General features: G+C 41.5%; 1 protein-coding gene across 1 annotated transcript in view; it reads left to right on the top strand.

The window, feature by feature from the left end:
* LOC139745702 (uncharacterized) overlaps positions 1-16,143 on the top strand; it is a 130,254-nt gene that overhangs the window by 110,966 nt on the left and 3,145 nt on the right. The window contains exons 17-18 of the mRNA XM_071656140.1: positions 1,259-1,385; positions 15,333-16,103. Coding sequence (XP_071512241.1) covers positions 1,259-1,385; positions 15,333-16,103 — 898 coding nt within the window. The remainder of the gene's footprint in view (positions 1-1,258; positions 1,386-15,332; positions 16,104-16,143) is intronic.

Here is a 16,143-nt window from a genome sequence, read left to right as displayed (position 1 = left end):
TAAGGTCTGTGTGGATGACTGCTGTATGAGTTCATGATTTGTCCAGTATTATTTGGCAAAAGATTTTGTTGAAATGGAGATTATATGTGATTCCTTACTTGATAGGCCCCCCAAAATAAGTTAAAATGTTGAAAATATTAGATGATCAGTTTTTCAGTATTCAGTACAAAAAGGAAAAAAAAATCGATAAAGATATTTGTCAGATTTTATGAGAATGCCGTCAAGTCTGTTTAACTAAAAATGAAAATTACACTAATAGATCAAATACTGAAAACTTGGCACTGGGTCAGATGAAATACCTGCTATTTTCCATGAAATGTTACTGATGGCAAATGTAAAATCCTAAGGTTACTGATGATACAAAACTGAGATGAAATTAGCAGAAGTACTTGAAATGGCATATGTATCTCTTAATATACAAAGGAGGTTTCAAGCTTCTGCTGAAGCAATATAGACCTGTAATTTTGAGATCTCTTGCAAAGAACATCTTTGAAAGAGTGATTAAGAAACATGTTAGAACTGTGGAGCAGTAATTATATCAATGAAGGCCAACATAGATTTGTATATGGCACAAATACAACTACATGTTTATTAACTCACCGTAATAGGAAATAGGAAAAACTCTTCTGTAAGGAATGAGAATGGATACTGTCAAGTTTTCTTGACTGCTAAAGTATTTGATACGGTAAACAAGAATTCTTAAGATGAAAAAGTGAAGCAAAACATTAAAAGGGTAGAATAAGAAGATTGATGGAGGAGTTTTGATGAACAAAATTTAAAAAGTAGTGAATGGAGCTACTTATAGTGATGTTTTCACACTTACCACAAGGAACAATATTAGCTTCAGGACAGATTGATAAAACTGACAGAGGTAAAAGAAAGTACAATTGGATGTTTTATACATAGCATCATAATTAATGAAGTGATATCATCAAAATATTCACAGGTAGTGAATCCTGCTTTAGTTAGGTTGATAGTTTCTCTCATTATGATTTCCAGTTGTTCAGAGAAAGATCATTATCTGATGACAGTGACAGATTAATGGTTTTCCATGACGTTAACTTTTTTGTAATATATTTTCACACTATGTATTACGTTATTTTTATATAATTTTTATTTGATTATATTCTTCCTTGTTTTTAGTCCATTTGATTAGACTGTTTTGTCACAAACTCAGTCTCATGTAACCTAGCCTAACCCTATCTCTGACTTGTGAGACACTTTAAGAAACAAACTACACTCCTTTGTAATTCATCAGTTACAAGCACGAGCTGCAGAACGTAAACACGAGGAGCAAAGTTTGGAGAACAGTCAGTTGCGTTCACGCCTCATCATGCTACAGAAGCAAAAGCCGCATGTTAATGTCACCAAGCCAAGATCCAATCGTGAGTAGTGTTCTTTCTTATCTTTCCTGTAACCTTTCCTTTAGCATTTGAGTACTTATCACAATTGTGGTCTTTTTTTATTCATTTACTCTTTTTTGTTTTATGAAAGAATGTATATGTTGTCTATTTCCTGTTGGGTAGGGTAGTGTTGTGAATGGATGAAGGTGAACAAGTATGAATATGTACATGTGTAGAAATGTATATGCACATGTATGTATATGGACATGTGTATGTGTATATAAGTGGGTGTCTTTCTTTGTCTGTTTCCTTGAAGTACCTCACTAACACTGGAAACAGTGCTCAAGTTAAAAAAGTGTGTTTAACCTTTCAGTTTCAAAGACACGTATTCATCAGTGAAAAAAATATATACTTCAGAAGTGTATAGTAAACCCTCAATTTAACAGACTAATAGGTGGGAAGACGTATTTGTTAAATCGATTGTAACCTTTGGGCCATTTTCTAATGCAGTACACAGTAATGTACAGTTCGTGTGCTTTCTTTAAAATCCTCAATCACTTGATTCCATTTTGAATTGTATGGATTGCAAAATTATTTAATAAAGTCATAATTCTCTGTATACAACGTGACCACACGATAGCTTGAGGCAGATGGAGACCGAAACAAAGCAAGTATACCCAAGCTGTCTGTCTGTTTATATCTCTGATGCCTGTTCCAATTGGAACTCCCTCAAAGGGATGGCCACAGCAACAGTCTCTCCATAACTAAAGAACTCCAGTACCACTTCTTACCCTTTAGTGCCTCACCCTTAACAGGCCACTGGCAGAAGGCAACTCTAGCACATTGTTTGTAGAGGCTTCTACCTAATGTTTATAATGACTACTTAATGCTCTTACCTAATGCATTTACCTAATGTTTCTACCTAATGATCTTGCATAAATGTCCCTACTTACTACTTCTATCTACTGCTTCTACCATTTTGCCAAAAGGCGGGGTCAGCACATAGTGCTCACCGCAGGAAAATTTAGAGTTATGAAGAATGAGCTGTCTGAGTTAAGCTTTGTCACATGTTTCTTACAAGAAGAGATTGTATATTTTTAGACAGAATGCCAGTAGTCCACATGTTAGTGAGGCAGAAAGAAAAGACAGCTACCTGGGTTAGAGTGCAACTTGACAACCACTTAAGTGCTGGCTCATTGTGAAGATGTCACTAACCCTCTCGATACCCAAACAAGTGTGATCTGAAAAGCACATGGTGTGGAGAATGAGATTTTTTAATTTTATGATTATTAATGTATTATTATTTGCTTGGTGCATTAGATCCGAAATATATTATATTGGTGTCCATTAAATCATGGGATTGTTGTATTTCATCCATTATATTCACTACAATAATGTGTAGACATTTTAGTAGTGTGTGCAAAAGATTTGTGGGAGTAAGGCCTAAGTGTCAAGCGTGTTGCCATTGTGGATGTTTTATTACTTATAGGATCTACATCAAGAAATTCATAAATGATTATTATTACACATGACAGCATGTGTATGGATGTGAGCGGATGTGGCCATTCTTCATGTTTCCTGGTACTACCTCACTGATGCAGGGAATGGCGATGCTGTTTCCTGTGGGACAGGGTGACTCTGGGATTGGATGAAGGCGAGCCAGTGGTGAGAGTAAGTGAGCTTGGGAAGGAGACTTGTGTGAGGAAGTACCAGGAGAGACTGAGTGTACGTAAAATGGAAAAAGGTGAGAGCAAAGGACGTAAGGGGAGTTGGGGAGGAATGGGATGTATTTAGGGAAGCAGTGATGGCTTGCGCAAAAGATGCTTGTGGCATGAGAAACATGGGAGGTGGGCACATTAGAAAGGGTAGTGAGTGGTGAGATGAATAAGTAAGGTTGTTGGTGAAAGAGAAGAGAGAGGCATTTGGACGATTTTTGCAGGGAAATAGTGCAAATGACTGGGAGATGTATAAAAGAAAGAGGCAGAAGGTCAAGAGAAAGGTGCAAGAGGTGAAAAAGAGGGCAAATGAGAGTTGAGGTGAGAGAGTATCATTAAATTTTAGGGAAAATAGAAATATGTTTTGGAAGGAGGTAAATAAAGTGCATAATACAAGAGAACAAATGGGAACATTTGTGAAGGAGGCAAATGGGGAGGTAATAACAAGTATCCCCAGGGATAAAATTAATACTCTCCCATATAATTTCCCCAAAATACTCAACAAACTTATACTTCTGTAATTTGAACACTCACCTTTATCCCCTTTGCCTTTGTACAATGGCACGCTTCATGCATTCCACCAATCCTCAGGCACTTCACCATGATCCATACATACATTGTCCTTGCCAACCAATCAACAGCACAGTCACCCCCTTTTTTCATAAATTGCACAGCAATACCATCTAAACCCGTTGCCTTGCCAACTTTCATCTTCCATAAAGCTTTTACCACTTCTCTGTTCACCACACCATTCTCCCAAACCCTCTCACTTCCCACACTACCCTCCCCGAGACACCCTATATCTCCCACTCTGTCATCAAATACATTCAACAAACCTTCAAAATATTTGCACCATCTCACTTCAACACTGCTTGTTATTACCTTCCCATTTTCCCCCTTCCCTATTGTTCCCATTTGTTCTCGTCTTAAGCACTTCATTTACCTCCTTCCAAAACATCTTTTTATTCTCCCTAAGATTTAATGATACTCTCTCACCCCAACTCTCATTTGCCCTCTTTTTCACCTCTAGCACCTTTCTCTTGACCTCCTGCAGCTTTCTTTTATACATCTCACAGTATTTTGCACTAATAACCTGCAAAAGTCATCCAAACGCCTCCCTCTTCTCTTTCACTAACAATCTTATTCTTCATCCCACCATTCACTACCCTTTCTAACCTGCCCACCTCCCACCTTTCTCATGCCACATGCATCTTTTGTGCAAGCCATCACTTACTCCCCTTACGTCATTTGCTCTCACCTTTTGCTATTTTGCTTTCAATCTCTCCTGGCACTTCCTCACATAAGTTTCCTTTCTAAGCTCACTTACTCTCACCACTCTCTTCTCCCCAACATTCTCTTCTTTTCTGAAAACCTCTATAAATCTTCACCTTCGCCTCCACATGCTAGTGACCAGACTCCAGCTGCCCCTCTCAGCACATTAACATGCAAAAGTCTCTCTTTTACACACCTATCAATTAACATGTAATTCAATAATGCCCTCTGGCCATCTCTGCTACTCACATATGTATACCTCTCTTTTTAAACCATGTATTCCCAATCACCAGTTTTCAGCCCATAAATCCACAAGCTCTTCACCATTTCCATTTACAACACTGAGCACCCCCATGTATACCAATCATACCATCAACTGCAACTGCATTCAAATCACCCATCACAATAACCCAGTCTCATGCATCAAAGCTGCTAACTCACTCACTCAGCTGCTCCCAAAGCACTTGCCTCTCATGATCTTTCTTCTCATGACCAGGTGCATAGGCACCAATAATCACCCATCTCTCTTCATCCACTTTCAGTTTTAACCACGTCAAACTAGAGTTTACTATCTTACACTTTATCACATAATCCCACAACTCCTGCTTCAGGAGGAGTGCTACTCCTTCCTTGGCTCTTGTCCTCTCACTAACCCCTGACTGTACTCGCAAGACATTCCAAACCACCCTTCCCCTTTACCCTTGAGCTTGGTTTCACTCAGAGCCAAAACATCCAGGTTCCTTTCATCAAACATACTACCTATCTCTCCTTTTCTCTACTTTTTTCTCATCTTGGTTACATCGACACATTTAGACACCCCAGTCTGAGACTTCGAGGAGGATGAACCTTCCCCGCATGACTCCTTCTTCTGTTTCCCCTTTTAGAAATTAGATTTATTTATATTATACTTAACCGCTGTTTCCCACATTAGCGAGGTAGCACAAGGGAACAGATGAAGAATGGCTCAACCACTCATATACACATACATAAATGCCCATACATGCGCATACACATACATATACATATCAACTTATGCATATATATGTATATATATTTTTATTTTTTATTATTTTGCTTTGTCGCTGTCTCCTGCGTTTGCGAGGTAGCGCAAGGAAACAGACGAAAGAAATGGCACAACCCACCCCCATACACAATGTACACACACACACGCCCACACATGCAAATATACATACCTATACATCTCAATGTACACGTATATACACACACACAGACACATACATATATACCCATGCACACAATTCACACTGTCTGCCCCTATTCATTCCCATCGCCACCTCGCCACACATGGAATACCATCCCCCTCCCCCCTCATGTGTGCGAGGTAGCACTAGGAAAAGACAACAAAGGCCCCATTCGTTCACACTCAGTCTCCAGCTGTCACGCAATAATGCCCAAAACCACAGCTCCCTTTCCACATCCAGGCCCCACACAACTTTCCATGGTTTACCCCAGACGCTTCACATGCCCTGATTCAATCCACTGACAGCACGTCAACCCTGGTTTACCACATCGATCCAGTTCACTCTATTCCTTGCCCGCCTTTCACCCTCCTGCATGTTCAGGCCCCGATCACACAAAATCTTTTTCACTCCATCTTTACACCTCCAATTTGGTCTCCCACTTCTCCTCGTTCCCTCCACCTCCGACACATATATCCTTTTGGTCAATCTTTCCTCACTCATTCTCTCCATGTGCCGAAACCATTTCAAAACACCCTCTTCTGCTCTCTCAACCACGCTCTTTTTATTTCCACACATCTCTCTTACCCTTACATTACTTACTCGATCAAACCACCTCACACCACACATTGTCCTCAAACATCTCATTTCCAGCACATCCACCCTCCTGCGCACAACTCTATCCATAGCCCACGCCTTGCAACCATACAACATTGTTGGAACCACTATTCCTTCAAACATACCCATTTTTGCTTTCCGAGATAATGTTCTCGACTTCCACACATTCTTCAAGGCTCCCAGGATTTTCGCCCCCTCCCCCACCCTATGATTCACTTCCGCTTCCATGGTTCCATCCGCTGCCAGATCCACTCCCAGATATCTAAAACACTTTACTTCCTCCAGTTTTTCTCCATTCAAACTTACCTCCCAGTTGACTTGACCCTCAACCCTACTGTACCTAATAACCTTGCTCTTATTCACATTTACTCTTAACTTTCTTCTTTCACACACTTTACCAAACTCAGTCACCAGCTTCTGCAGTTTCTCACATGAATCAGCCACCAGCGCTGTATCATCAGCGAACAACAACTGACTCACTTCCCAAGCTCTCTCATCCCCAACAGACTTCATACTTGCCCCTCTTTCCAAAACTCTTGCATTCACCTCCCTAACAACCCCATCCATAAACAAATTAAACAACCATGGAAACATCACACACCCCTGCCTCAAACCTTCATTCACTGAGAACCAGTCACTTTCCTCTCTTCCTACACGTACACATGCCTTACATCCTCGATAAAAACTTTTCACTGCTTATATATATATATATATATATATATATATATATATGGGTATGTTTGAAGGAATAGTGGTTCCAACAATGTTGTATGGTTGCGAGGCGTGGACTATGGATAGAGTTGTGCGCAGGAGGATGGATGTGCTGGAAATGAGATGTTTGAGGACAATGTGTGGTGTGAGGTGGTTTGATCGAGTAAGTAACGTAAGGGTAAGAGAGATGTGTGGAAATAAAAAGAGCGTGGTTGAGAGAGCAGAAGAGGGTGTTTTGAAATGGTTTGGTCACATGGAGAGAATGAGTGAGGAAAGATTGACCAAGAGGATATATGTGTCGGAGGTGGAGGGAACAAGGAGAAGAGGGAGACCAAATTGGAGGTGGAAAGATGGAGTGAAAAAGATTTTGTGTGAGGCTTGAACATGCAGGAGGGTGATAGGAGGGCAAGGAATAGAGTGAATTGGAGCGATGTGGTATACCGGGGTTGACATGCTGTCAGTGGATTGAATCAAGGCATGTGAAGCGTCTGGGGTAAGCTATGGAAAGCTGTGTAGGTATGTATATTTGCGTGTGTGGACGTATGTATATACATGTGTATGGGGGGGGTTGGGCCATTTCTTTCGTCTGTTTCCTTGCGCTACCTCGCAAACGCGGGAGACAGCGACAAAGTATAATGAAAATAAAAAATATATATATATATATATATATATATATATATATATATATATATATATATATATATATAGAAAGTTGATGGAGAGAGATGGGTGATTATTGGTGCATATGCACCTGGGCATGAGAAGAAAGATCATGAGAGGCAAGTGTTTTGGGAGCAGCTGAATGAGTGTGTTAGTGGTTTTGATGCACGAGACCGGGTTATAGTGATGGGTGATTTGAATGCAAAGGTGAGTAATGTGGCAGTTGAGGGAATAATTGGTATACATGGGGTGTTCAGTGTTGTAAATGGAAATGGTGAAGAGCTTGTAGATTTATGTGCTAAAAAAGGACTGGTGATTGGGAATACCTGGTTTAAAAAGCGAGATATACATAAGCATACGTATGTAAGTAGGAGAGATGGCCAGAGAGCGTTATTGGATTACGTGTTAATTGACAGGCGTGCGAAGGAGAAACTTTTGGATGTTAATGTGCTGAGAGGTGCAACTGGAGGGATGTTTGATCATTATCTTGTGGAGGCTAAGGTGAAGATTTGTATGGGTTTTCAGAAAAGAAAATTGAATGTTGGGGTGAAAAGGGTGGTGAGAGTAAGTGAGCTTGGGAAGGAGACTTGTGTGAGGAAGTACCAGGAGAGACTGAGTACAGAATGGAAAAAGGTGAGAACAATGGAAGAAAGGGGAGTGGGGGAGGAATGGGATGTATTTAGGGAATCAGTGATGGATTGCGCAAAAGATGCTTGTGGCATGAGAAGAGTGGGAGGTGGGTTGATTAGAAAGGGTAGTGAGTGGTGGGATGAAGAAGTAAGATTATTAGTGAAAGAGAAGAGAGAGGCATTTGGATGATTTTTGCAGGGAAAAAATGCAATTGAGTGGGAGATGTATAAAAGAAAGAGACAGGAGGTCAAGAGAACGGTGCAAGAAGTGAAAAAGAGGGCAAATGAGAGTTGGGGTGAGAGAGTATCATTAAATTTTAGGGAGAATAAAAAGATGTTCTGGAAGGAGGTAAATAAAGTGCGTAAGACAAGGGAGCAAATGGGAACTTCAGTGAAGGGCGCAAATGGGGAGGTGATAACAAGTAGTGGTGATGTGAGAAGGAGATGGAGTGAGTATTTTGAAGGTTTGTTGAATGTGTTGAATGATAGAGTGGCAGATATAGGGTGTTTTGGTTGAGGTGGTGTGCAAAGTGAGAGGGTTAGGGAAAATGATTTGGTAAACAGAGAGGAGGTAGTAAAAGCTTTGCGGAAGATGAAAGCTGGCAAGGCAGCAGATTTGGATGGTATTGCAGTGGAATTTATTAAAAAAGGGGGTGACTGTATTTTTGACTGGTTGGTAAGGTTATTTAATGTATGTATGACTCATGGTGAGGTGCCTGAGGATTGGTGGAATGCGTGCATAGTGCCATTGTACAAAGGCAAAGGGGATAAGAGTGAGTGCTCAAATTACAGAGGTATAAGTTTGTTGAGTATTCCTGGTAAATTATATGGGAGGGTATTGATTGAAAGGGTGAAGGCATATACAGAGCATCAGATTGGGGAAGAGCAGTGTGGTTTCAGAAGTGGTAGAGGATGTGTGGATCAGGTGTTTGCTTTGAAGAATGTATGTGAGAAATACTTAGAAAAGCAAATGGATTTGTATGTAGCATTTATGGATCTGGAGAAGGCATATGATAGAGTTGATAGAGATGCTCTGTGGAAGGTATTAAGAATATATGGTGTGGGAGGCAAGTTGTTAGAAGCAGTGAAAAGTTTTTATCGAGGATGTAAGGCATGTGTACGTGTAGGAAGAGAGGAAAGGGATTGGTTCTCAGTGAATGTAGGTTTGCGGCAGGGGTGTGTGATGTCTCCATGGTTGTTTAATTTGTTTATGGATGGGGTTGTTAGGGAGGTGAATGCAAGAGTTTTGGAAAGAGGGGCAAGTATGAAGTCTGTTGGGGATGAGAGAGCTTGGGAAGTGAGTCAGTTGTTGTTCGCTGATGATACAGCGCTGGTGGCTGATTCATGTGAGAAACTGCAGAAGCTGGTGACTGAGTTTGGTAAAGTGTGTGAAAGAAGAAAGTTAAGAGTAAACGTGAATAAGAGCAAGGTTATTAGGTACAGTAGGGTTGAGGGTCAAGTCAATTGGGAGGTAAGTTTGAATGGAGAAAAACTGGAGGAAGTAAAGTGTTTTAGATATCTGGGAGTGGATCTGGCAGCGGATGGAACCATGGAAGCGGAAGTGGATCATAGGGTGGGGGAGGGGGCGAAAATTCTGGGAGCCTTGAAGAATGTGTGGAAGTCGAGAACATTATCTCGGAAAGCAAAAATGGGTTTGTTTGAAGGAATAGTGGTTCCAACAATGTTGTATGGTTGCGAGGCGTGGGCTATGGATAGAGTTGTGCGCAGGAGGATGGATGTGCTGGAAATGAGATGTTCGAGGACAATGTGTGGTGTGAGGTGGTTTGATCGAGTAAGTAACCTAAGGGTAAGAGAGATGTGTGGAAATAAAAAGAGCGTGGTTGAGAGAGCAGAAGAGGGTGTTTTGAAATGGTTTGGTCACATGGAGAGAATGAGTGAGGAAAGATTGACCAAGAGGATATATGTGTCGGAGGTGGAGGGAACGAGGAGAAGTGGGAGACCAAATTGGAGGTGGAAAGATGGAGTGAAAAAGATTTTGTGTGATCGGGGCCTGAACATGCAGGAGGGTGAAAGGAGGGCAAGGAATAGAGTGAATTGGATCGATGTGGTTTACCGGGGTTGATGTGCTGTCAGTGGATTGAATCAGGGCATGTGAAGCGTCTGGGGTAAACCATGGAAAGCTGTGTAGGTATGTATATTTGCGTGTGTGGACGTATGTATATACATGTGTATGGGGGTGGGTTGGGCCATTTCTTTCGTCTGTTTCCTTGCGCTACCTCGCAAACGCGGGAGACCGAAAAAAAGAGGTGAAAAAAAGGGCAAATGAGAGTTGGGGTGAGAGAGTATCATTAAATTTTAGGGAGAATAAAAAGATGTTCTGGGAGGAGGTAAATAAAGTGCGTAAGACAAGGGAGCAAATGGGAACTTCAGTGAAGGGCGCAAATGGGGAGGTGATAACAAGTAGTGGTGATGTGAGAAGGAGATGGAGTGAGTATTTTGAAGGTTTGTTGAATGTGTTTGATGATAGAGTGGCAGATATAGGGTGTTTTGGTCGAGGAGGTGTGCAAAGTGAGAGGGTTAGGGAAAATGATTTGGTAGTAAAAGCTTTGCGGAAGATGAAAGCCGGCAAGGCAGCAGGTTTGGATGGTATTGCAGTGGAATTTATTAAAAAAGGGGGTGACTGTATTGTTGACTGGTTGGTAATGTTACTTAATGTATGTATGACTCATGGTGAGGTGCCTGAGGATTGGAGGAATGCGTGCATAGTGCCATTGTACAAAGGCAAAGGGGATAAGAGTGAGTGCTCAAATTACAGGGGTATAAGTTTGTTGAGTATTCCTGGTAAATTATATGGGAGGGTATTGATTGAGAGGGTGAAGGCATGTACAGAGCATCAGATTGGGGAAGAGCAGTGTGGTTTCAGAAGTGGTAGAGGATGTGTGGATCAGGTGTTTGCTTTGAAGAATGTATGTGAGAAATACTTAGAAAAGCAAATGGATTTGTATGTAGCATTTATGGATCTGGAGAAGGCATATGATAGAGTTGATAGAGATGCTCTGTGGAAGGTATTAAGAATATATGGTGTGGGAGGCAAGTTGTTAGAAGCAGTGAAAAGTTTTTATCGAGGATGTAAGGCATGTGTACGTGTAGGAAGAGAGGAAAGTGATTGGTTCTCAGTGAATGTAGGTTTGCGGCAGGGGTGTGTGATGTCTCCATGGTTGTTTAATTTGTTTATGGATAGGGTTGTTAGGGAGGTGAATGCAAGAGTTTTGGAAAGAGGGGCAAGTATGAAGTCTGTTGGGGATGAGAGAGCTTGGGAAGTGAGTCAGTTGTTGTTCGCTGATGATACAGTGCTGATGGCTGATTCATGTGAGAAACTGCAGAAGCTGGTGACTGAGTTTGGTAAAGTGTGTGAAAGAAGAAAGTTAAGAGTAAATGTGAATAAGAGCAAGGTTATTAGGTATAGTAGGGTTGAGGGTCAAGTCAATTGGGAGGTGAATTTGAATGGAGAAAAACTGGAGGAAGTGAAGTGTTTTTAGATATCTGGGAGTGGATCTGGCAGCGGATGGAACCATGGAAGCGGAAGTGGATCATAGGGTGGGGGAGGGGGCGAAAATTCTGGGAGCCTTGAAGAATGTGTGGAAGTCGAGAACATTGTCTCGGAAAGCAAAAATGGGTATGTTTGAAGGAATAGTGGTTCCAACAATGTTGTATGGTTGCGAGGCATGGGCTATGGATAGAGTTGTGCGCAGGAGGATGGATGTGCTGGAAATGAGATGTTTGAGGACAATGTGTGGTGTGAGGTGGTTTGATCAAGTAAGTAACGTAAGGGTAAGAGAGATGTGTGGAAATAAAAAGAGCGTGGTTGAGAGAGCAGAAGAGGGTGTTTTGAAATGGTTTGGGCACATGGAGAGAATGAGTGAGGAAAGATTGACCAAGAGGATATATGTGTCGGAGGTGGAGGGAACGAGGAGAAGAGGGAGACCAAATTGGAGGTGGAAAGATGGAGTGAAAAAGATTTTGTGTGATCGGGGCCTGAACATGCAGGAGGGTGAAAGGAGGGCAAGGAATAGAGTGAATTGGAGCGATGAGGTATACCGGGGTTGACGTGCTGTCAGTGGATTGAATCAGGGCATGTGAAGCGTCTGGGGTAAACCATGGAAAGCTGTGTAGGTATGTATATTTGCATGTGTGGACGTATGTATATACATGTGTATGGGGGTGGGTTGGGCCATTTCTTTCGTCTGTTTCCTTGCGCTATCTTGCAAACGCGGGAGACCGAGAAAAAAAAATATATATATATATATATATATATATATATATATATATATATATATATATATATATATGTGAATAAGAGCAAGGTTATTAGGTACAGTAGGGTTGAGGGTCAAGTCAATTGGGAGGTGAGTTTGAATGGAGAAAAACTGGAGGAAGTGAAGTGTTTTAGATATCTGGGAGTGGATCTGGCAGCGGATGGAACCATGGAAGCGGAAGTGGATCATAGGGTGGGGGAGGGGGCGAAAATTCTGGGGGCCTTGAAGAATGTGTGGAAGTCGAGAACATTATCTCGGAAAGCAAAAATGGGTATGTTTGAAGGAATAGTGGTTCCAACAATGTTGTATGGTTGCGAGGCGTGGGCTATGGATAGAGTTGTGCGCAGGAGGATGGATGTGCTGGAAATGAGATGTTTGAGGACAATGTGTGGTGTGAGGTGGTTTGATCGAGTGAGTAACGTAAGGGTAAGAGAGATGTGTGGAAATAAAAAGAGCGTGGTTGAGAGAGCAGAAGAGGGTGTTTTGAAGTGGTTTGGGCACATGGAGAGAATGAGTGAGGAAAGATTGACCAAGAGGATATATGTGTCGGAGGTGGAGGGAACGAGGAGAAGAGGGAGACCAAATTGGAGGTGGAAAGATGGAGTGACAAAGATTTTGTGTGATCGGGGCCTGAATATGCAGGAGGGTGAAAGGAGGGCAAGGAATAGAGTGAATTGGAGCGATGTGGTATACCGGGGTTGACGTGCTGTCAGTGGATTGAATCAAGGCATGTGAAGTGTCTGGGGTAAACCATGGAAAGCTGTGCAGGTATGTATATTTGCGTGTGTGGACGTATGTATATACATGTGTATGGGGGGGTTGGGCCATTTCTTTCATCTGTTTCCTTGCACTACCTCGCAAACGCGGGAGACAGCGACAAAGTATAATAAAAAATATAATAAAAAATAATATATATATATATATATTTTTTTTTTTTTTTTTTTTTTTTTTTTTTTTTTTTTTATACTTTGTCGCTGTCTTCATACTTGCCCCTCTTTCCAGGACTCTTGCATTTACCTCCTTTACAACCCCATCCATAAACAAATTAAACAACCATGGAGACATCACACACCCCTGCCGCAAACCTACATTCACTGAGAACCAATCACTTTCCTCTCTTCCTACACGTACACATGCCTTACATCCTCGATAAAAACTTTTCACTGCTTCTAACAACTTGCCTCCCACACCATATATTCTTAATACCTTCCACAGAGCATCTCTATCAACTCTATCATATGCCTTCTCCAGATCCATAAATGCTACATACAAATCCCTTTGCTTTTCTAAGTATTTCTCACATACATTCTTCAAAGCAAACACCTGATCCACACATCCTCTACCACTTCTGAAACCGCACTGCTCTTCCCCAATCTGATGCTCTGTACATGCCTTCACCCTCTCAATCAATACCCTCCCATATAATTTACCAGGAATACTCAACAAACTTATACCTCTGTAATTTGAGCACTCACTCTTATCCCCTTTGCCTTTGTACAATGGCACTATGCACGCATTCCGCCAATCCTCAGGCACCTCACCATGAGTCATACATACATTATATATATATATATATATATATATATATATATATATATATATATATATATATATATATATATATACATACATACATACATACATATCAACTTATATATACATACACAGACACATACATATGTACGCATGTATATATTCATACTTGCTGCCATCATCCATTCCTGTCACTACCCTGCCACACCAGAAATTACCCCTCTCCCCACACACACTGCCTGAGCGAGGTGCCCACCTTATCGACGAATCCCTAGGGGTGGATGAACAGCTGGGTTGAGTGTGGACTAACTGTTTCTAACCAGGATTAGAACCTATGCATTCGAATGTGTCACGGTCAGGAATGCTAACCACTGTGCCATAGGAGGGTAAGTATGGAAGTGAGGAAAGGTGATCCTTGCAGCCTTGTCCTTTGCAACTTTAAGGATAGACATGGAATGAGTCATAAAGGTGAAGAATCCAGGCTATGGAAAGCTGGATGGAATGAAGAAGGAATTGATGGGATGTATGAGATTTAGTATGGCAGGAAAGCAAAGGAAATGAATTGTGGAGTCATAGAAAGGGTTAAACATAATACTTTATGGTGGTTTGGACATGTGGAAAGAATGCAAGATGGGGATTTTACAAGCAGAGTCTATGATATAACTATAATATGACTAAAGGGGTTTGTGTGAGAGGACAACCACCTGTGACATGGGGGAATAGGGTGGAAGAGTACTGGAAGGAGAGAAATTGTGGAAGAATATATGGAATGGTGATGTCAGAAAGACATGTAGGGACAGGGGTAAGTAGAGACTCTTTTGCTGTGGCCTCCCATTTGATGGGAGTTACTGGAGGGAAAGGGTGTGAGAGATATACGTTGATAAAGAGATTACAAGAGGCTTCACTTTAATGCACTTAATAATCTCATCTTGGTAATATATGGACAGAGAGCAAGAAAAGAGACTTGATGAAGCACAGGAAAGGAATGAGTTTATTAAAAAAAGATTAAGAGGTAAAGCAAGTGTTGCTAGAAAAATAGAAACAAGGATTATCTTGTCAAGATCATGAAGTAGAGGGACAATGCATGATTGCAGTGACTTAAGTATTTAGAAAGGAATCTCTTGAACCTCCTTTCATTGTTCAAGACATATTCTGGAGCTTATATATTACTTATGCATGTCTGTGTATTTAACTTAAAGAATTAGAGCATTTTGTAAAGAATTCATAGTTTTGGAAGCTTGTAGTTTTGATATAGGTATTTGAAAGACTGCTTATTAAGTATGTCTTTGTAGTGTTTTATTTACTTGTAAAATCAGCAGTACAGTGATTATTTTACAGTAATTCCAAGTAATAGATGAGGCTTGTTTTTCTGCAGGTGTAGATGCTAATGGAACCATGTCTTCTCCTGGACCTATCCTGGATGGTGTAGTAGATGGAGATCATTCTAGTCTTACATCATTCCGTCATGATGTAGACTCTCCTCCTGTCCCTCCACATCCTATGCATGGACCCCCTCCAGTTCCACCCATGATGTTTCCACCAGGTGGCCCCTTACCTCCAGGGGTACCACCACCACATGGCTTACCCCCAGGAGTCCCACCACCACCACCACCAGGCTTACCTCATGGTGTACCACCACCCCATGGCTTGCCTCCTCATCCATTCCTTCCTGGGGAACCTCCTTTTTTGGGGCCTTTACCTCCCATTCCTGGGGATCGTCGTTTACCTCCTGCCGGTGGAATGTCATCACCTCCATTCCAAAGGTCTGGATCTCCCACTTATGACCTTCGTAATGACCAGTATTCACCTGCAAGTGATCGTTCGCACTTCTCTGACCGACGGTACTCACCTCCACCCCTGCGTCATAGACCATCCTCACCTGATTTACTCTGCAACCGTTCACCTGATGAGAGGTCTGATCGAACAAGGTCCCCTGATCGACATTCTGACCGAATGAGGTCATCTCCAGATCATCGGTCTACTCGGCGAACCCCAGATCGTAGATTAGATAGACGATCACCAGATAGACACTATTCAGCAAGATCACCAGATAGTTATTTTCGCCACAGGGTTTCTCCACAGCACTACTTTGATCAGACCAATTATAACAGTGATGATCCTAGGTTACTTGCATCCCATATTAAAGGTATGTGAAACATTATTTTATATACATTGTATTTTTTTTT

This window comes from Panulirus ornatus, chromosome 62, assembly GCF_036320965.1.
Source record: "Panulirus ornatus isolate Po-2019 chromosome 62, ASM3632096v1, whole genome shotgun sequence".
Taxonomy (NCBI): Eukaryota; Metazoa; Arthropoda; class Malacostraca; order Decapoda; family Palinuridae; genus Panulirus; species Panulirus ornatus.
The sequence above is the reverse complement of the archived record's forward strand: the minus strand, read 5'-3'. Positions and strand labels throughout refer to the sequence as shown.